The sequence below is a fragment of the Thalia democratica genome, chromosome 5 (assembly GCF_965202585.1).
Source record: "Thalia democratica chromosome 5, ktThaDemo2.hap1.1, whole genome shotgun sequence".
Lineage (NCBI taxonomy): Eukaryota > Metazoa > Chordata > Thaliacea > Salpida > Salpidae > Thalia > Thalia democratica.
This window is the reverse complement of record NC_139169.1, coordinates 30,491,297-30,515,492: the sequence shown is the minus strand read 5'-3', so window position 1 is coordinate 30,515,492 and position 24,196 is coordinate 30,491,297. Positions and strand designations below refer to the sequence as shown.

General features: G+C 24.7%; 1 protein-coding gene across 1 annotated transcript; it reads right to left on the bottom strand.

The window, feature by feature from the left end:
* Positions 1–14,727: 14,727 nt before the first annotated feature.
* LOC145835529 (uncharacterized) lies at positions 14,728–19,116 on the bottom strand. Its single transcript, XM_082943174.1, has 8 exons — positions 18,949–19,116; positions 18,433–18,570; positions 18,059–18,259; positions 16,945–17,109; positions 16,490–16,699; positions 16,128–16,278; positions 15,458–15,643; positions 14,728–15,223 (listed from the first exon to the last, which is right to left on the bottom strand). The coding sequence occupies exons 1-8, from the start codon at positions 19,090–19,092 to the stop codon at positions 15,096–15,098; spliced, it is 1,323 nt and encodes a 440-aa protein (XP_082799300.1). The 5' UTR covers positions 19,093–19,116; the 3' UTR covers positions 14,728–15,095.
* Between the last annotated feature and the right edge of the window lie 5,080 nt (positions 19,117–24,196).

The window sequence follows — 24,196 nt, the reverse complement described above, 5'->3', positions numbered from 1 at the left end:
CAAACACATATAAGCGCTTTTAAAAGTTTTACTAATGTTCTAACTTTTTTACTTTTGTAAAATAGAAATATTTTAAACTTGTAAATATTTATAATTAAGTAAACTTGATTTACCCTAGTTATAAGTGCTGGTTTATATAACGAAGATATCTAAGGTAATAACAACAGTTACAAAAAAAAATATTTAATCATTTTGCAAACATATTGCTTTAAATTTTAATTTTGTGTTTAAAATAAACTTGTAATTAAATTCAAAAAAAACATATGAAATTTAGCTAAAATTATTTTAACAGCATAACTTTAACCAGTTTTCTGCTTTATTTAAACATTAAAAGATTACTTTTTTTGCTTTTTATTAAGACTATTTTTAACAGCAGTTTATAACGTTTTGTTACTTTTTATTAATAATTGTTAACTATCTAGTATTTCTATATAGTTATTAAGGTATTTCTTATTTTTTAACAAATCTCTTACTAAATTATTTCAAGACTAAAGTCATGTATATATAAACTTATACTCTAACAACTAAACATCAAAGAAAACAAAATAAATAGTTGTAAAGATCATTTTTTTATCATAATTAAGTCATACAAAACGAAACTGCTTTGTTGAGAAAAACCCATTGCAAAAAAAGGACAAAAGTAAAAAGATTATAAACGCTTAACACAAAAACTTAGTAAAAAAGATATGAATTAAACTTATGTTAAGCAAAACAAAGAATAACAATCAGTAATCCTTAAGTTTGAACCAAACAACAGCTAAAAATACATAAAAAGAAAATTATTAATATTTGAAATAAAAGCTGTATACCTAAAAAACACAAAGAAAAACAAGGTTTAAAAAAATGTAAAAATTTTAATCACAATTTTTTTTTTATACATTTTTGGATTTCTAATCAAAAATAAAATTAACTTAAAAAACTCAAACTGTTTACTTTCCCAACATTATTCTACTTTCTAATCACGATACTAACAATGCCACTAAAAAAACGTTTTTCTTCAAATTTTCATGTTTTATACAAGTATTGTGATCGAATAGAAAAAAGCGGATTAATCACGTGCTAATTTAAGAGAAAACACGCTGGAAGTTATAGAAAAAATGGTTGAATTTGAAATTGGCCCGAGGCTATATTGTTCAATTCACTTTGAGCAGAGGTCGTTGTATAAGGATGAATTGATTATGCAAGTAAATAATTGTTATTGTTTAAAACGTTAAACGTTTTCAGATTAATATATTTAATTTATAATTTTTCATCTACTAAGATAAAAAACGGTAAAAATAGTAATTGATAGTTTGTCTATCACAAGTTGTAATTTTATAATCAAAATAGATAAAAACAATAAAGCACATTATCCATAATTGCATCGATAGTATTTATTGTAGATAGCACCTTAGGTTTAGTAACACTATATGTTTAGAAAACTTTTACTTCTAGTAATATAGCTTTGTCTTTATAATTATACATTTACAACAAATAAGTTATTGTTGTAATAATTTCAGTTAAATGAAATGAAATTAAGTTAAGTTATATTTCAAAGAATTGTTATTTTTCAGTAAAATTAGTTTATTTAAAACTATTAATAAACATTACCAAGCTGAACAACTGTATTAAATGTTATTGTGTTAAACAAAGTTTATGATTAATATAAGGTTGTATAAAGTTTAAAGAGTTTTGTACTTCAAGTTTACACGGTAAGATTTTGAAAGCAGATACTTATACAGTGAAAATTACTACCTAATAAGAAAAAACAAAACCTTAAGATACTGTAGTAAAAATAAACTGTTTTTTTACTCCACAGTAATAAAGAAAAGCAGTCAATACAACATTTTATTTCTGAGAAAAAATATGAAACTCTATACGATATAATCTATGTTTAAAAGATTAAAACAAACTATAGTTCTCTGATTTAAATGTTTTACTTACCATTTGTAGTTCCACTTGTCAATTATACTTGCTTATAGTACAAAATTTTCCTGAGAAAGCGTATGAAACATGATAGAGCAGAAATAAAGTCGTTTTTGAGGTTTTCATTACATTTTTGCTTGTAACCAGATGCATCATGAATCACTCGCTAATTCGTCATTTCAAAGATTTAATCGACAACTTGAAAAGGTCACTTGCAACATTAGTTACAATCCTGACACCGCTAAAGATTTTATCACTGAATTGTTCTTTCATAGTAGAACAATGAGATTTTGTTAAACGCGAAAACTAGTTTATAAACTGTTAGATAACTTACGTGTACTTACATGCTTTGTTAAATTTTCAAAAACAGTTCACAGGATATCTTTAAAAGATGTAATTACTGAATTACCTTACAAAATAGTATAAAGTTATTTAGATCAAGATGAGGAATTCACTTTTATATGCTAATTTTTTTAATACTTTTTCCTAACTTTATATTTATCTTCATGTTTAATATTCCACTACATACATAAATATTGCAAATCTAATACACATTTTGTTATATTCTTTACACTAGTGTAAAATAGAATAAAATGATATGCTTAGCATGTAAATAGTTATAATACCTAAATCAAATAACAGTCTAATCTTTTAAAAATAAGTATTTTTAAACAGTAGTAAATATTGAAGTCTTTTACATATAGACTAAAAATCAAATACTAGTTTATATTATCTTCAAGCTTTCTTAGAACTTTGTAGACAACATAAAAGCATACATATACTAAGTTTCATTTAAACTTATTAACAACTAAATACTACAAATACAATAAACAAGTTTGTGTTTAGTTATTCATAAATCCAAGGCTTTACACGTGTTTTTTTTACATTAATTTATTGTAAAAGACAGAATTTAAAAACAATGTTTTGAAAAAACTAAAGTAAAGTACATAAAAGTTTTTACACAATTCATTGAAAAATGCTTTAAGCTGCTGGTAAACAAAATGTTTCAATACTTTTTTCCTACTTATTTCGAAAGGTTAAAACCAAACAACATCATAAAACTAGATGAATTGTGTGTAGAAAAACAAATTAAAGAAATTTTTCTCTAATTAGTTAAGATAAAAACACAACCAGTCATATGCTTTTCAAAACTGTTTTGTATAAATTAAACAAGAATGAAAGACTGGGTCATATTTTGGATTTAATGTTATTTAAAGAAAAGTAGTTTTGTAACTTTTTTAATTTATTTAGTTAATAATCCCTTATCACATTTCACAAAGACTAATAGTTTTTTGATTATTGTCGAAAGTTTAATTGAAGCTTATATTGGTCATCAACTTAGTTAAATGATTATTAAATTCAAAACAAACAAACTTCTTAATTCATCTTTCTATTTTTACGGTTTATTAGGTTAGACTAAAATAAGTTTTTGATTATCTGAAAACTAAAAATAATTTTATTATTTTTGCAGTAAATGATACTCAGCTAAAGCAAAATATATTTACTTTCTGGTTTAACAATATATGAGTATGATAGTACTATGTTATTAAGTAATTTGGGCACTTGGCGTTATCAATGAACTTTTTTTTATTTTAACTCTGCATCGAAAATGTCTTTTAAGTTTAAATTTAGAAAAATTTATTATAAAACTTACAAAATAGCATAGTAGTTAAGAAAACGTGGCTAAGAAAGTTCTTAAATTCCAAAAAGTTGAAAGATATTGGCCAATGTAATAACGGTATTTTCCAATTAAAACTTTCCACACCCTTTAATATATTGATTGCGATGTAGTGTTGCAATAAGAAAATGAGAGATATTAAAATAATATTAACCACGTGAAACTTTTCTAATGTAAGAATTTGAACTACTTGAGATTTAAAAACGTTAGGATATTGTGAAAATATTCTTAACTAAATTTTCGATGTTTTGTAGACACCTGATATTTTTAGAATGCAATTTTAAAATACTTGTGTATTAACCTAACCATTAATACAAAAAGTTTAGTTTAGTAAATTAAATACTAAGAATACATAAAATTAAACTTATTAGCCTACTTAATCCTGGTTTTAAACAAAACATTAATAAAAAATGTACTAAAAATCAAATTTGTTTTAAGTTTATAAATGATTTTTTTTTATTTAGTTTTTGCTTTTTTATGTGTGATACATGTTTATTTAAGTGTTGTAAAATTTTGTAACAGTGTTTAATCTACTGTCTGATTAATCTAATTCTTATACATAGAAATTAAAAGTATATCGCATCAGCAAAAACAAACGTTCTAAGTCCAGTATCTACACATTAAGGCTTTTATACGGTTCTGAATCCTTTTGCATTTTAAGAAACTTTTTAATCCACAATGTTCCAAACTTATCAAAAATAGTTTAACATAACCAAAAGTTACTTTAAGAATATGTATAAAAAATGTTTTAATTATCACATTTAAATACCTAAGCACAAAAAAAACACATTTAAAGTTTTTTTTTTGATTAAAGCTTAACCTTTGCACTTAAGGCAAAAAAAGTCCTTTTGAGAAACTATTTTTATAAAACCTGAGTTTGTTTAAACTCACAGTCTGACGTCATAATAGCCTTCCAGATAGAAGCATGCGATGTGCTTGTTAACATTATATGCAATGTTTAGCCTTTTTTGTTTAAACAGGTTAAACTGTATCCGTTTCCAAGTACTAGATATGTAAAATAAACTACAACAGGTGTACTAAAAAGTTTGTAATGTACATCATTACTGAAGTTGTAAAACATTTAATGGACACGTATTTTCACATTTTTTTTTCTTTTTGCATTTAAAAAGTACATAATGGTCATTGTTTTAGTTTAACAGATATTGTGTTTTAAAAGAGTGTTATTAAAGAATTTTTATAACGTAATGATTTATTTTAAATTCCAGGTAAGTTAGAAGTAATGAAGTATGAAACGGGTTTCTGATTTTAAAACATTTTTTGTTCGTTCAGTAAATTAAGTTGTTATGTCGCAAAACGAAAATTTATGTTTTGAATTTTATCACCTACATAGTTTATTTTTTCTTAAGTTATTTTGAAAAGCTGTATCTAACTGATTATAATGAATAGTTTTTTTTAAGCTGTTAACTTAAAACTAAAGCTTTTTTTTTGGAAAAATAAAAGTACAGGTGATATTTTAATCATTGGAGAGTCAGAAATTTTTATCATTTTACCACAAACTTTTGAATAATTACAGTTTTTTCATAAACTTCTAATAATATCACTTGCGTTTAGATTTGTCAACCAAAAAAAGAAAACTTGGTTGATTAAACTTTATACACCTCTAATTTTAAATTATGAAGTCAAAAATTCTCAAATATAATAACAGTCTATTAAAAACTGAATATAGGGAATTTTAAATTTTCAAGTACTTTTTTAGAAAATTTTTTTAGAGCCTTTCATTCTGGTTACAAAACATTCTTACATGTTTGACTATGTAAAACTAAATTATCCAATAAGAATTGTTTGATATCATGTAAGTGGTTTAATAATATTTATATTAAATTTTCAAAATAACAATTTATTATAAATACTGATTGAGAATTTTTATCAAAAAAACATTATATCATTAGGACTTTTATAGACCTTGCTTAGAATTTGATATAAACCTTTTTTAAACTAACTTTAGGAAGTTTTTATTCAAAGTCGCAAAATTTAAAATAGCTCATTGAAAAGTTATCCCATAATTTGAAAATAAGCTTAAATGTTAGATTAGTATCCTATGTGCAGTCTAACAAGGAGAGAAAATAATAAAAGTGGAAGTAGAAGTTAAAAAATGTTAAGATAGCGATGTTAAAATAGAACAAAAAACTAAAGAAATTGGAAATAGCTCAAGGTGATTCTTTTAAAACCCTATCGCCAAATAGCATACATTGAAAATTAAACTACTGTTTGAATTTAATACACATACAGCTCATATAAAATACTCCTTTAAAAAGATATATAGTAAGTTATTGTTTTAATATAAAATTAACTTAAATGTTAAGCAAGCGTTATTAAAATGTTTAGTACGGTACACATTAAATACAATCTCAATTTGGCCTCAGTACTTTAGAAAATTTTATTTAACCCTTCTTTTAAAACGTTTATAGGGATAATAATTTATGCACTTAATATAAGCTCGACAGCAGTTTACCGGCATGCAAAAAAATTCTCATTTATGAACTTTTGTTAGTTTTTATTTTTGCTTTTTCTATCTTTGCTCTTTCTATATGATTCTTTTATACGTTTGATGACTACTACTACTGCTATTCCTAGCTTGTATTTGTATATTACTAAGATATAAACATTAATTGTAAATGCTTACAAACGCTATATGGAAACTATAGCTACTTAAATCTATTTATCATTCAAAATCATCCTTATTTGAACTGTTTCCGAAACTTTATATAAAACTTGATTTTACCACATTTTTCTTAAAACCTCCGATAAAGCCCTTCTAAACAACAAATCGTGAAGCTTACATAGGTGAGACAATACAGTTGAGGTTGACAAAGTTGTCAAATAAATGTTGCATAACATAATGTTATTTCAGATTAAACCTTTTTTTGTGTGTCAAACAAACATGTAGAATTCACACCAAGCTTTCTAAATAAACAGGCTTTTAGTTTTGTATGTCAAAAGTATATTGTATTTAAATTTTATTTTCTTAATTACTATTTTATTTTTAACATTTCAATGTTAGCTAGTGAATACTTTTTTTTTAATACTTGTTAATACTAAGTGTCAAGTAAAGTATTCATCGAACACGTCTTTATAACTTGGTTTAACATTATTATTACTTTAGTCAAGTATTTATTTGACAAAACTATTACGAATTGCAATTACTAAATGTTTTACTTTTTGAAACTTAACTGAGGATTTGCATACATAAAACTTTATGGACAAAATGTTTTTTTTAATTTTTAAACTAGTATCTAGGACAGCAACTCTTAACCTGGGGTAAGTTTACCTTTGAAGGTAAATTTCCTTGTTTAAGGTGGTAATTTTTGTTTTTTACCAGTTAGGTAAAGTAATGTTTATTGACTGTTTTTTTATTTATTTTCACTGTAATTTTGTAAAGCTAAATAAACTTTTTAAATTTTATAATATTTTATATTTAATAAGGTTAAAGTTAAAGAAATCTTTTTTATAAAAGTTAAACATTTTTTGTACTTTAGGGGTAAGTTTTGTAATTAACGTCCAAAGAGGAGTAAATTTAGAAGTTATCTTCCAAAAAAAGTTAAAACATAAAAAAAAAGGATAAGAACTGCTAATCTAGGAAGTTTATATAATTAAAAAGCTATGTATTTTAATACTAAAAACTTTAAAAGTTTGAAACATTTTATATAAAATTTTGCGTGACATAAGTTTAAAACAAAAGTATCCTAAAATCTACATAGACAAATACAAATTTATTTTCAAATAGTTATTAAACATATTTGCGTGTGTTCAGTTCTTTATTGCTCTACATGTGCAACTTAACGGCACACTTAACAATTTATAGGCGTTTACATTGTTCAATGGGCGAATTATCATTTTATTTATGACATCAATATCGAAGACTACATAAAAATTAAATCTATTAAAAACTTAGCAAAGGTTTTAGTTTGAACAACATTTATGACTACGGAGCTCTATGATAAAATTAGTTGTGTTATTTTATTTTTGATTTTTTTTTGTTTACATAATAAACAATTTAGTACATATTTGAAATTTGAATAAAATCATTAACTTATGTGTAATTTAGTTTAAGTAACTTTATTTGATTTGTTTTAAGTTTATCTTTTAACAAATTAAATTTTTTTTTAAAGCAAACTTGTGAATTGTAATACAGTATTCGTTGAAAAATACATTATAATTTGAAATATTTATTGCATTACGCAGTTTTTCAAAGCAATGGTCACCAGTTTGCGATAAACTTTTTAGCTAAAAACTTAGATAGTAAATTTTTTTAAACAGTAAAATTCTATAAAGTGTTTTTAATATTTACTGAACATTTTTTAATGTAGAAAGTAAAAAAAACTACCTTGAATAATATAATGCTGACGCAATATTCGAGGATTATAACTCAAACAGGATTTTAAGTTGTCAGTTTGCAAATAAGATTAAAATTAGTTCAAAAAAAAGTCCAAAATTGTCACGCATTCTTGTACTTAAATTATTTCAATTTATAAATTTAAAAACCTTATAGTTGTACAAAACTTGATAAATATACATATTTTACATAGTATGAAAAGTTTATAAATAAATGACCAAAAGTATAAAAAATGCGTTTACATTGGGCGGTTAGCCTATAAGTTCGATACCACATCTTAAATACGTAAACTGGGCGTAGATAAAAAACTATTATCTTAATTAATTAAATATTTTTTAAGATTTAAGATTACAGACTTTTTTAAAGATTCTTTTATCTAAATTATGCATCTATATCACATAAAAGTAATTTAAAACGATATTTTACAGCAAATTTAACAATAAAACTGTCGTTTAATGTGAATATTTGGCTAAAGTTGCTCGTTTTTTTTTTTTTGACTTAGTACATAGTAATAAAACACTTGAAATTTATGTTTTTTTATTTAAAAAAACTTTATTTTTTAAATTATTTTTCACTAGAGAAATATCCTCGACTACATTATTGCTATCTACAAAAATATTATTCATAATTATATGTTGCACACATATAAGTAAAGACTAAACTAAAAATAAGAAATCTAAAAGAAAGTGTATAACACTTTAAAGTCTAAAAGGTCAAATCTAAATACACTAATTTCGGAGTCTACTAACATACAAATTACAGTTATTTAAAAAATAATCTTAAACACAATAATTTCATTTTTGCAAAATTTTTTTTTTACCATAGAAAGTGTAAATAAGTCATTGATGTCTTTATGATTTTTTAAAATTGAACGCAGTAACATTTAACTACAAACATAGGCTTTTATAAACATAACTTATAGTTTTTGACAGCTGATATACGTTTTATACTTATTTTATACGTCTTAAAATACTTTGAACAACCATTGAAAATCATTGTCGGAATACATTTTTTAAACTATTTTAACATAAACTAAAAAAGTTTCCTGTAATTTTGTCACGAGAAGAAACAATGAAATATTTGCTATACATTCTCATTCATTAAATACTATATGTAAATCTGTATAATGTTTTTCCATTGTAGAAAAAGTTACGTAAGATCTTATAGTCACGAAATGTTTTGTATGTGGTTAAAACTCATTTGAAATATTCTAATGATTTTGTTGTTACGCAATTTTGTAAGCCTTTAACTATTATGTTGTGTTTACACAAGGTTTTAAAATTGTAGTGATAAATTTGACTCCCGGATAAATTATATGTTAATTAATCTTCAATGAAAAAAGTTTAACACATGTAAATAACTTACCTAATTAAAAATAATAGTATATTTATTTAACTACTTAGTAAATTACTAAAAATTAAAAGTACTAGAAAAATGATATAAAACATTACCTTGTTTATTTATAAAGGTTTTGTTTGTTTAGTATTTTCTTTTTACTTTGTATAATTGTAAATTAAGATCTTATACATTAAATACAGATCAATTCTAAAAAAACAAGCAAACTTTACAAGTTAAGTTAAACTAAACGTAATATTTTTCTAGCATAAATAACTTATAGTCACCTTCCAAATAACAAAAAAAAAGTCAACTTTATAATGAAAAACTTAAATAAATTCAACGACTTAATATTTACACTTTTTTGAAATATTGACCAAAAATATGTAAAAAACTTTAATAATTAATTAGATCGTTCTTTTGATAAGTTTTCTAGCTTTTTTGCTAGCTTCTTCGAACTTTTTGTCTTTTTACGGTTGACGTTTACAAGAACTGCAAAGTTATAAGACAGATTTAAATCTAAAAGATCCGCTACATTTGTAAGCTGATAGCTTGATTTGCCACTACCGCGGTAAAGATAAAATTAGAAGTCAAAAGTTGCTTCTCTCTACATCATCGCATTGTGCGGTAAGTAACTTCAAATTATGCGGGTCGCCATTAAAACATATTTACAAAAACGTAATGATAGTAGAAAAGTTTTCACACCAACAAGGTACGAAAGTTTTCCAACTACAAAATTAATGTCTGCACTTTTTACAATATGATAGATTTTTTCAAACTGAAAACTATTTTTAAAAGTTATTATACCCAATGGTAAAGAATAACGAATAAACTTAGAATTTTTTTTTTAATAAATATAACATTGATCGATAAACTTATTGATTTAATTAGCTTGATTTAAGTTTCTTTAGGAATTAGAAAACGATGTCCACAATTTAAAATGATTTTAAATGATTTTAAAGGATGAACGTTTTGAATTTGTGTAAAAAGTTTTATAAGTTTTCATCGCGTATTGTAAATTTTATTGACATTCAAGTTTTTTTTTTAATCAAGAAACCTGTTTATAAAATTGTTATAAATTATGTATAATGATTTTTTTTAATAATTTAAAACAACACATTTAAAACGACTTCAAGCTAAAACCTCTAGGTCCACACTTTTTCGATCCAATACAAATTGTACTCGCATGAATTTTAGAAAATCACATGCGCTATCATCAAAATGTTTTTATAATTATCTGATACTTTGCACTGAGTATTTTTGTAAGGTTTGCCTAAATTGAGCTAAATACTCAGATGTCGTCGGTTTTATTAACGCCCTTGGGTATAAACAAGTAAAATGATTTATAATTTAAACTTTAAACTGATAACAAGAACCTACATTTAGAAACAATAGTATACATTTTGAAACAAATTAGTATAAATTTTACTAGTATTTTGTACTAAAAGTACATCGATTCCGTCTACGTTAAATATGTTTTAAATTAGTACAATTTACTTATACATACAACAAATTTAACACACCTAACAATGCTTGTATCAAAAAAATTATTGATCTAATTAGAAGGATCTTAGATAAAACCACAAGCACAATTTTTTAGCACAAGAACCATCCGTATCACGGATCTCGACTTAATCAACGTTGAAAGAACAAGCCGTGTTTTACAACAAAAATTTACAACAGAACGTTTAGAAATCGTTGTCACCGCAAACTGAAGCTGCTCAATGCCGGCTCATAAGGTGACTCATATTGCAATATACTGCATTATTTGCAACAGGGATGGCAACGTCGCTTTTTACTTTATTTTTGTTTACTTTTTTTTCTTATTGAATCTTTTAATAGTATTGAAGCTTTAAATACTACAATTTTATAAAAGTGTTAAAGTCTTGTAATGGCTGTTTAGCACAATCAAAAAATTTAATATAAAATTCATTTCTAAAAAACATTAAGTACATATATCATTCAATACACACTCAGCTGTGTGGTCGTCCTAATTATATTCATCACCTTTGTATAAAAGTTTAAACCGTTGTCACAGAAAAATTTCAAAATTTAACTAAAAAACTTTAAAAAACACTCATTGAGTAAAGTTGCAACTTAAACCTCATATTACTTTATTAATTAGAGCAATTTGTGGGGCTCTAATTATGATATTTTAGGTTTAAGTGTTTAGTCAACACATGTATTCGAATAAAAATGAGCTAAAAAAATGTTATACTCAAATGCGTTTTAACTTCAAAACATTAACGACTTAAAAGCTAAAAAACAAGTAATACTTGTTCAATTTGAGTCATAAATTTTGCATGTGTGCAAGGATTTCGGTTGACAATTTCTTGTAATATGAAACGCCAACTATTTTAGCTAATAATTTACCACGAATCGTTTTTGATATAAAACAAAATAAAAACAGTTTATCAAAGTTACTCTTTCATGCTCTTTTTACGCTATGCTAATATTCAGCTATTTAAACTTTGTGGTTTTTTTTATTTATGTTGTTCTTTCATCTAATAAGTGGTTTTACTCGTTTTTTTTTATAACTTAACTCATTTTGTCGCGAGGGTAATGGTAAAACAACTATTTAGTCGTGTAAACAATTTGTACTTCTCGTGAGCTCAAGGCCTTCAGATTAGCATACAGTTTTTTAACATTGAAGTTCGTTGTAACGGATATGACATGACTTTCACATTGAACATTATAAGTGAAACATCTTTTTAATTCATATGTGGCTTTTTGTTTATTATAACTGACTCTGTTATACTTTTACGTACAAATTCTTCTAACTTTATAATGTAAAATTAGCTATGTTTTGCTTTGGTATGTATGAAAACTTTTTAATAGTATATTGTTTTAAAACTGTGTTATAAAAACTTAATAATTTTTTTTTATCGATCTGACGTAACATAAGCTAAATAACTTTATATAGAAAATTTTGTACAAAAACGTTATTATTACAAGATTAATATAATAAAAATATGAAGTCAGTTCTGAAAACAACTACAAAACTAGCATTTTAATTCAAACTTACTACGTTTGTGTTTTATATGGAATTAAAAAAAAACGATAAATTCAATGATTTTTAGATTTAATTTAATCGTATATTTCTAGGTTTAATATTTTTTTCGGAAATAAGTTATACAAGATATTAGCCGTTATTATCATAAACAAACATTTAAACCTCTTGTTTATTAAATAAATGTATCGTAAATAAAAGTTCTTGGGTTTTTCTTAATGATAAGATACTAAAATAACGACACCAATTGTATACTTTTTCGAAATATAAATGATTTCTAGAGATATTACTTAATAAAACTTTGGGAAAATAGGGCAGTTTCAAATTATATTTTAACCTAAAAGGCACATCTTGATGCATAAATTGAAAAGTAATTTGAGTTTAAATTCTTTTTTTGAATAGAGTTTATAACAGAAAATTAAAACTTTTAAACTTGCTTATAATATGAAGATTGCACTGATTCGGTTTAGTTAGTTAATAAAACTAACAAATGTTTACAAAGCTCTCTATAATTTAAAATTAAAATAATATTCTTTTATATAATATACCCAAAAAATTTAAACAATAATTAACATATCTTGAAATTTTTTTTGACAATATCTAGGTAGTTTTAATAAGATGTTCTAAAAGTAAGTGTTTTTAATTGAATAAAACATAACAAGTATTGAAATAAAACATTTTATTATTTACTTTTTTGGTCAGAAAAAATAACAAAATACCTCATTTTTTATTTATTATAACTTTGTTTGTATACAGCGATAATTGGTGTAAATAAAAAAGTACTTATCTTATTTTGTTTACCAAGTACTAAGAAAATAATAAAAATATGTGTTTGTACAATATTTAACATATAAAAAATATATTTTTTAAAGTTAACTTCTAATTAAGAAATTGTTATTATTTTTGTAACACATATAAAAAAAAACCATCATTTAAAATTATATTATATTTGAACACTTTTAAATATGTTAGAAATTTTATGTACAAGAGCAGAGGTAAGCAAAGCAAAAATAAGCGGACCGCGAGGTAACCTTTTACTTGCAATTAAATTACTTATATTAACAAAATAAAACTTTTTTAAAACAAGTTGCAATAAATTGTATATCACTGGTGCTTTATTAGTGCTTAATGTGGTGATGATAGACTTGAATACCGGATGTTTTTTGTACACCAGGTCCTTAGACCAAAGTTTTTAAGCGTTTTTTAATCGCTGAATAAACAATACATATTAGTATTTAAAAAAAAATTAAAGTAGAGTTGTTTTACTGATTTATACAACTAGTTTATACAAATTAGATCCGTGAACGACTTTTTTTTAATACTAAGTTCAGCCCATTAACAATTTCTTCATAAAGAAAAAATACTGCCGTCCACTATAATAAAAAAGTTAACTATAAAAAGAACCTATTTATTATATATAAACAACTACAGTAACGTATTTAATACTTTTCTCATGTAATCAGTTGTCTGAGAAACTATTTATGTTCAAAACTTTGAAACTATAAAAATAATAAATTAAATATAATAAAATTTAATAATTTTTTAACAAAATTATGAATTTGTGTATAATTTAAATTCATTAGTTGTTGAAGTTAAAGTATTTCAGTGCTTTTAAGTTTTTCAACACTACATTTTATAATATTTTATACTTAAGCGAAAATAGATTAATGTTAAGATTTGGATATTTTCGTTTTTAAACCTTCCCTAGAGTAGATAATACGTAAATCATTTCAATCTAATTATTTTTATGATATTTTTTTAAATCGGTTAAATTTCGATATCAAAAGATATGATGTAGGTGATGTACTGTTTTTGAATATAAACTATAGCTATTCTTTAACTATGTTGTGTTGAACAGTGTTTAAATACCTCACAAACGGGCTTTTTAAAATTTTAAATGTTGTTAATTATTTTATTATAAATCAAATTCAAAATAACAATTTAACTGTTTCGAGATAAAAAATAAGGTTTTTTGTAACAGAATCAATCAAACAGGAGAAAAAAGGTATTAAATAGAAAAAATTTAAATCATTAGAAACCTAAGAAAAATTTAAATTTCTAATCTAGTAAATATTTTGTCTATTCACGTAATTATCATGAGTGTATCTAATAGCTATTTTTGAAATAGATATTTTTTATACAAAAATTAAACAAAGCTATGTTTTTTAAGTGGTTTAATTTATAAAAAAGCGTAAAAACATTATAGATAGTTTCTAATTGTATTTAATATTTCTAAGTGATTTAGAACTTCTATTTACAAAACAAAATTGTTACTGCATTTTAAGTTTAAGTTTATGGAATTGTCAACTTAAGCAAAAAAAACACAGCATAACTTTTTAATGATCAAAATTAAAGCACAAGAATATTATTTACTGTTTTTTTTAATATTTAAGTACTATTTTAATTAAATGCAAGTAAAATAATCTCAATAAAAACAAAACCTGGATATACTTTTGAAGTTTGAAAGTTATAGTGATTTCATAAAATTACGGATAATTACAGCAAAAACTTTACACAGTGAAAGGTTTAGAATAGTTTTGAAACAAAATAAAAACATGAAAATAGTCATAATTAGTTTTCATAAAACTTTTAAAGTTTTTAGAATTTATGAATTTGCACAAATTTAATGGAAAAAAACATCAACTTTTGTAAAGTCTATCTTTATACTATCAATATATTAGTATAATATCAAGATATACCAAACTATAAGATTGTTTCCTGTTGCTTATGAAAAAAGAAAATTGTTAAACCTTTAACATATCAATGTTATCTAGAAAACATATAGAAAAAAGGAAAATAGAAAAATAAATCATTCATCGGCTAATGGAACGGCTTGATCCGAGTGAACCTGCAGGAGAAGCGATCTTGTCTTGGCGGTAGAGAGTCCTCCTAACACGAGGTCCCAACAATGCAACTCTGCAATCTTCTATTTCCGGAAGTCCTGTTGTTGATAAAAAGCATTTTAGTTAAAAGCTTTTGACGTAATACTAATTTTAAGTTTATAAAATTTTAATAATTATTAAAAAAATTTATCAGTTGTAAAAAATCTAAAGGACTTAACAGCTAAGTAAAAAAAAAAATAGTTTTTAAAACAGTTTTAGCACTACTTTGTCTGTAATAGGCTATTTATAATGCAATTGGTTTGTTAATTAATATTAAAAAAAACAAAACTGACTTTTAAGGTAACTCTGATGTTGTTTGTAACTGAACGAAGTCTTAAAGGTGTCTTGAGATGAAATTTTTGTGTCTCCCGAAGACACAATTTCTTCGTTGATATTCCTCAGATGAAACTTGATCGTTCTCACGGCCTCCAACGCAGATTCGGTGGTCTTGAAGTTGATAAGGGCACATGTTGTTTGTCCTAGTAGTGAATAAATATTTATAGAAAAGTTATGACAAGTTTTTTTTATTTTTTCGAGTAAAAATTTTTAACGTAGTTTTATTGTTTTAACGAGTTTTAATTTTTCAAGCAAATATTATATTTCTCATTATTACATACAACGATTTGTTTTCTATAAAATTTTGTTTTATACCTATAAAAATCGCTTAGAAAAGTACTACTAAGTAGTAGAAGTAGTACTTTTCTAAGTGATTTTTATAGGTATAAAACAAAATTTTATAGAAAACAAATCGTTGTATGTAAAAATGAGAAATATACTACTACTTTTACAACTACTTATACTTATAAAAGTAATAATAATAAAAGGTTTGTAAAAAGAAAATAGATTATAAAAGAAAGTTGCAAACCAGCATATATTGATTATTATAAAATGCTAAGTTAGAAACGTTTTATTAACTAAAATAAATTAACAGAATAAAAATAATTAAACAAGTTTCATATTCACCTATATCTTTCACTTGGGTAGCGTAGTTTTTCAGATCCGAAGGAACTTCTTTTCCAGCTTCTAGCAGTCTGATGTAGTTTATTTCTCCGAAGATTTTGAACAAGCTGTTGATTCCTTTCTCATTTGAGTATGCAGTCGGTAGCCTAATAGCCTAAAAAACCAAATGAAATAAACAATTAAGCCTAAAGAAAATATTTTATTTTGATAAACAAATGAGACGATTTTTATTTCCAACTGGTTTATAAGCGTTTTAAAGTTTTTGTGTTTGTACATTATAATGGAACTCAATTAAATTCTACATGGCATGATAGATATCTATATGTGATTATGATGAAATTTTTTTTATTAACTTATCAACTCACCAGCACTGTTTTCAGCAATCTCGGTTTCTTCAAATGATCTGGCAGCCTGTTCACCCTTCTTACCCTCAAACCATCCGAAGATACCACAATTGATTTGCACATTCTGACAATGGCACACCTGACTACCTGGCTGTCGCAAGTGAATTTCTTGATGTTTTTGAATGAAGTTATCAACTTTATGCTGATGAATCCGTCCTTCTTACATCTTATCTGTTATTAGTTTTTATTTAAAGTTTTTTTAATGTTTTTATTTTTTATTTTTTGTGTTGTGGTTAAAATAATAATAATTTAATCATCCTAATTTTATCAAAACTATTAAGTAGAGTTAGCTTTGATTTTAATACAAGTATTTAAGTTTTGAAAAATTCTAGAAAAATAGTATAGTATACTATTGAACAACATAAAGCTCTATAGTCTTTTAATACTGTTTAAAAGACATTGCTTTAGTTTCTAACCTGTCTCAAAAGGTACTTGTCTTTTTCCAGGTATTCATCGGACAAGTAGTAGCTTATCTGCCTGCTTATTGCCTGGAGGAGTCCGTTTTGAGGGGGAACTGCTCCCACGCTCAACCAATAGTTGATGTCGTCCGTCAGTGTCCATATCGTTCCGTCAACAGAAGCCTGAAAACATGAGTAAAAATACAGATTTCTATAAACACAGATTATTTCTAATGTATTTTACACCTTAAATAGTCATTGTTTTTTTTTTTTTATATTTAACTTGTGAAATAAACTCCATAACGATATTTGCATATATAAATCTCTAAAAGTAGGTGTCAGAAAAGCACATAGTCACTTTAGTACGGCGTCACTTTAGCACAGAGTGACAATTTAGCACGGTGTCACTTTAGCACGAAGTGACACTTTAGCACGGACTGACACTTTGGTACGGTGCATTTTAGCAAGGACTGAAATTATTGCACGTTAAAACTTTAAATATTTTTAAGTTTTTGATCAAATAATGTTTAATTATTTTAGAATTGTTAACTTAACCAACAAATGTGAAAATTAGTTCTGAAACTTTTAAAAATATCATCTTACAAAATTTATAAACCTAAATTTTAACTATGAGCTAATAATGAAATAAGTAAGTTTTAAAATTTTATTTATTTCATTTTTTTTATAGCTTACGCTTAATGTTTAGCCTTTAAAAATAAATTGAATAATCCTAGAGCTTGTATTTATTACTAGCTTTATTAAAGTAGTTTTATTTCGAAAAGTAAGTAAAAGTATCAAAATATTTTTATTCAAAGTTATATAGTAAAATAAGTTAATAAAGTTTTTAAACTTACATTGTTTTAGTTTTATCTAAAGATTAAACTTGTAGCTCATTTAAAGCATCTCTTTTAGTTTACATGTTACATATTTCGGTCTTTTATTTTTAAACATAACAATACCTAATGTTATTCAAGTGTGTAAAAATAATTGCAGTATAAATACTGTGTTAAAATGTCACTCCGTGCTAAAGTGACACTCTGTGCTAAAGTGTCACCCGTGCTTTTCTGACCCGTTCCTATCTATGAACCTGTTAGGATTAAATTCAAACTAATTTATTTACCCTAGCATTTACCTCATCACTGTCGCACGAAGAAGATAAAATCTTGAAATTCAGCTGGAAATTTTTAGACAACAAACTTTTGCCTGAATACAAATTTTTAGTAAACTCTGGAAATGAGCCACTAAAATCTTCGCACTCCAAGCTACCTTGAATTTTCTTCATAGAGTACTTGCTCGTGTATTCGGTCCGTTTTTGCTGGGGTACCGCAATACTCTTTAAAAAGTTTCAGGTAACTAAATACTTAAAAATTAAGTCAAAATTATTGATTTCTGAGAACAAGCATTATACTTATTACTCCTTTAATGACTTACAGTAAACCTAATACAGTTGGTATGAATGATAAACTTATCAAACATTACAGTAAAACTATTAATCATTCCACCAACCTTGGTAACAGTTCTTTCATTTTGAGCAAAGTTTTCTTTATTCTTAAGCTTAGCTTCGTTCAACTTGATGTTCCTGCTTATTGGCTGACGGTTGAAAAAAAATGTGGTTGACTTTTGTTGAGGTTTTGAGCAGGGAAACTGTATAAAAAGTTTTTTTAAATAATTTAAAAAATTTAAAAGACGATTTTTGTTTTTTGGTACAAAAATTATCTGGTAATAAATTAGCTAATTACTTGTCTAACTTGTTACGTCATAAAAAGCACATTCTATCAAACGATAGTTCAAAATAGTTTTTTTTAATTACTTGCTGATAAGTTATTTGGTAAGAGATTAGCAAATTACTTGTCAAATCTTTTACGTAATAAATAACAAAATCGATCAAACAGTAAAACAAATTGTTTGACAAAAACTAATACCGATAGCTTCGCAAAAAACAAGATTTAAACTTATAAAATCAATGTATAAATGACATTAAAAAAAAAAGAAGTTACTTTTATCTAAACTAAATAAACCGACATTATATTTCGGTCTTCTTGAAGGGAATCCACTGTAACTCCTTGGAGATGAACTTGGAGAAGATCTCCAGTCAGAAGAAGAATCTTTGATGAAATCGAATCTTGAAGGTTTCGGAGAATCACTACCCGTGTGCTTTCCGACCATTATTTTTAATTCTAATTTCCTAAATATTCTGTATTTTTGGTATTAGTTTAAATGTATATTTTGTTACAGAGCAAAATCTATACAAATAACTTTAATACAGTTAGATAAGAAAAGCAAACAATCAATATTAGTTTATTAAGTCTTTTATTGTCTTTTATTTTATTCATTTTATTAATACTTCAATTAATAAAATATTATTAAGTTTCTAACCATTATAACAAACAATTAAAAGTGTAAAAATGTGTATGAAGTGAAATCATCACACAATTCTCATAAAACCGCATACTACTATCACATGGCTACTACTATCAGATGTTCTTCTTAGAATGGTACTGTAAAAACATGTGCAGTAATGTTAAATACTGTGCATATGTAAAGCATGTTGTAAAATATCAAATAAGCTTTATCAACGGTAGTATAACGCGTATAATACGTTAGAGTTATAAAAATTCTTTTTGTATATTATTAACCACACAAAGAGTGGTAAACGATGACGTTTTATATTATAGATTAGCTGCTTAGGCATAACAATAAAACAGAAAAAAAATAAAAGCATGAGGAATCCTGTTGTGAACAAAATGCTTTTGTAATACACTTCAACTTTTTACTGTCTTAGAAAACAAAAAAAAATTATAAAAAAGAAAAAAAAGAAAAAGACTGCAACTGAAAAGCCGCTACCGCACGTTTCCAAGCGATGCTTTTCGATTTTTTCTTCTTAAACTTTCGTTTCCATTTCAAACGAGCTTCTTATAACTTGGAGGTTTGAAATAGGCTTGTCAATTACTTGTGTGTTTTTTTGGTGGTAAACAAACACAGCTTTAACCGTCTAGCAAATAATGATTAGTTTTAGGTATTAAAGAATCGCATCAGTGTTATGGTCAAACGAGTATCACGTTTTTATGCGTACTCAACAGTTTTTTACTTAGTGAACACAAATAAACAATTTAAAAGTTATTTACTAAGTTTATATTATCACTACTTTTGTAAAAAAAAATATTTTAAACTATTGGATACTCAAGTTATCTGAAAACAAAATTTATCTTCACTATAAGTTTTGTTTTACTACTTCCATACACACAAAGAATAATTTAAATTACCGCATAAAAATTACATTAAAGAAAAGAGATTAAACTACTATTTAGCAAAGTAATAAATGATTCACGGTTCTTTAACAAAATATAGGTTTGATACAAACAAGAAAAATAGAATTCATATAAGTTTCATTTAAATTGTAAAACAAACATAGTTGAACTATAAAACAAAACAACAACAAAAGTCTGTAATATAAGGATACATATAGTTTAAAACCAATTAATTATTCGACCGAATTTGCTTTTTAAAAATATAAATTTAAATTATCTTTTTGAATGAATAATTTCATCTATATTTTTCTACTTTAATTCCACGCAACTAACACTGCCACTAAAAAGCATTTTTCTCCGAAGCTTCATGTTTTATACCACTTTACTGATCGAATAGAAAAAAGAGGGCGGATTGTTCACGTGCTCAGTTGAGAGAAAACATGCTAGAAATTGTAGAAGTGGCTGAACTTGAAAATTGCCCGAGGCTGTTTCTTTTAATTCACTTCGAGCAGAGGTCGAAGTAGGAGGATGAGTTGATTTTTTGATATAAAGTTTTAAAAAAAGGATTTTTCTTTTTGTTTCAAAGAAATTCACTTTGAGATTAACATATTCAGTTTTAGAAGTTATATTCAGTTAGTTTAAAATTTTAAAGTATATAAAACATCTAGACTTCTTGAGGTACTTTTAAAAGTCGAATAATTAACTAGTTTAAAAACAAATAATTTTGGAAAACAATTAAAAGTAGGAGTATTTGTTTAACAATAATTTAAAAAATTAGTAAAGTTTATATTTTTCTTTCTGAAAATATATTCAAAAGATTTTACGATTGAAGCTGTTTTTAAAATTTTTTAAATACATGTCAAAGTGCTTAGCAGGAAATAATTCACTAACCACTTTTTTTCCTGCCAATTACGCTTGCTCATAATATGGCTTTTTTCTGAGAAAGCATAATAAAGACGATACAGCGGAGATAATAATGTTTTCGAGGTTTTCATTACATTTTTGCTTGTAACCAGATGCATCATGAATCAATCGCTAATTCGATATCTATCGACAAATTGAAAAGGTCACAAGCAACATTAGCTACAACCCTAGTACCACTAAAGATACTATCACTCAATTGTTCTTTCATAGTAGAACAATGAGAATTTGTTAAACGCGAAAAAAAATTATAAACTGTTAGATAATTTCTTTGCATTTACATGGTTTGTTAAATCTTCAAAATTAGTTTACAACCTTTCTTTACAAGAAGTTATTACTGAATTACCTTACAGAACAGTATAAAGTTATTTAGCTCGTCAAATGAATTTCACTTTCATATGCAAATTTATTCAATACTTTTTTCTATTTTTGTATTTATCTAATATCTAGTATACCACTAAATACATAAATATTGCAATCTAATAAAAAACTTTTTTTTCTATTCTTTACATTAATTTAATAAATAATAGAATTGTATGCTTAGCTTGTTAAAAGTTATAATACTTGTATAAAAGTGTTTTATAAGCTTTACTTTAAATGAATTGTATACTTCGGATCAAACCTGTTTCTTTTAAAGGTAAAAGAATAAATAAATATCTAACAAAAATCAAAAATACGAAAATTTTATATTAACAAATACATAGTAAACAATCGTGTACAACAAACATATTTTAACTTGAATATTATTTAAACTTGACAAACTTAATTTTAAAAATATGATACATGTTTAAACTTAATAAAAGATATCAACTTCGATCATCTCAATGTTCTATTAATCCTTTTTGAATTAAATATTTTTAATATGTATTTATTTAGTAAACACATGATAATCTACACTATTATCCTGTTTATTTAATTAAAATAATTTAAATGAACAAAGTATATTTTTTTATTGTATAAAACTTTTCTTTGACTTCGTAAAAACCAGGTAAACAAAAAGAGTAATATAAGTATGTTAATAAATAAATTGTTACCATGTAGTAAGTCGCTTATTTAAATCTCTCGATTAAACATACATACATGCTAATTAAAAGAATAGTACAAATAAAATTTATTTAAAGTTACATTACCTAGTATGATTTTACCACTAGTGTTTAAACTTATCAATGAACAAAAAAAAAAAGTTTATAGGCATTATGAGCAAAAAAAAACGTTTATTGAAAAATTTGATGCACAAAATCTAATTTTGATGAGATTTTAATCTTAAGACGCAGTGTTTAGATACATAGTTTAAGTTTATATATCAGTTAAGTTATAACTATCAACTTTATATTTTACAAAAATATCTGTTAAAAGCCGATATAAATGTATATATAACTTTTTTATTAATGTTTAAAGTGTTTCAGTAAACTAGAAATGTAAGATGTAATAAAAATAGAAAGCAAATAACAGTCTAATCTTTTAGAAAACAAGAATTTATAAGGTAGTAAATATTGAAGTTTTTTACCTATAGACTAAATATAAAAATACACGTATATAGTAACCTAAGATGTTCTTCGAGCTTTGTAGACAATGTTAAGTTCATTTAAACTTATTAACAATTGACTACCACAAATACAATAAACGAGTTTGATTTTAGTTTTCTAACAATTGATTTATTTTAAAAGACATAATTTAAAAGATAACAGAACAACACTAGTTTGAAAAAATTGAAATAAAATATGTAAAACTATTTACACAGTTTATTAAAAAACGCTTTAATTTGCTGCAAACCAAAATTTTTTTAAAATCGCACTTTTTTTCCATCATTTTCCGAAAGAATAAATTCAAAATACTCATATGACTAAATAAATTAAGTGTAGAAAAAAAAACTTACTGAAAAATTTTCCGTAATTAATTAGGATAAGAACACTACCTGTCATATGCTTTTCATAACTTTAATGAATTATATTCAATTTAAAACATTCCGGTCAGAGTTCGAATTTAATATTGTTAAAAGAAAAAAATTTTTGGAACTTTTTTATCTTTAAAGGTTCTAAAGGCGATGCAATATTTAAAGTTATAAATCATGTGATAAAGTAAAAGATAAGTTTTGGTTTAAAAGCTTAATTTCTTTTTGCGAAATTTTAAAACCGACCCGAATAAATTATTTTATGCACTAAGACTAAAGCACTTTGAAAAAACTTAGTATGTTTTTACTCAAAGAAAAAAGCTTTTGGTTCATAACTTTTGTTTGTTTAACTACCTATATAGATAACACTGATTTAAAAACAAACAAGAATTCAATTTTTTTATTTAATTATTGTTTTTTGTTTTATTATAATTGTCTTTCAAACTATTAAGTTGACCTTGGGGCACATAGTATAGGTACTAATTAACTTTATAAACCTTTTTTGTTTTTGTTCAAAACTTTTAATTCTTTATGTGAACTACAAAACACAACTAATAATTTTAAGGACAGCTAAAAACAAACATTATAATAATTGTTTTCAAACAATCATGTAGGCATACAAAACAAACAATTAGTCACAAATGTAATTTAAAAAAAGAAAATATTCTACGTCATGACGTTATTGGATAATATTTGTTTGTTTTTGTTTACATACACTTTTAATTTAAAGTTTTTTCTTTTAAGATAAACAAAATATAAATAGATTGAAAAACATCATAATTTCAAAAAAAGCTTAGTCAAATGAATAAATTCAAAATACCGATTACTTTTAAAAGATTCTTTAAATTCTTTAGTACAAAACGCAAGGTTTTACATACTTCAGTTCTGAAAAATGATTTAGATTAACGCAGTTCGAAAACAACACTTTAAAAGAACTTCAATTTAGATAAAATATTTTATTTATTGTTTTACTGTTAAATTTAAAAAACAACTTTAGTTGACAAAAATATCGTAAAATATCGTAAAATTAAGTTTTATCTGTATAATCTTTTTTTTGGTAATTTTGAGACAACAAAAACAATTTGTAGCCATTACCAATAAAACATAAAATAAACGAATGACAACAACTCTAACCGGCCAATGACGAAACACTATCTTTATAGCATAATTAGATCAAAAAATAAGTTATCAACTTAAATCATATTAGAGT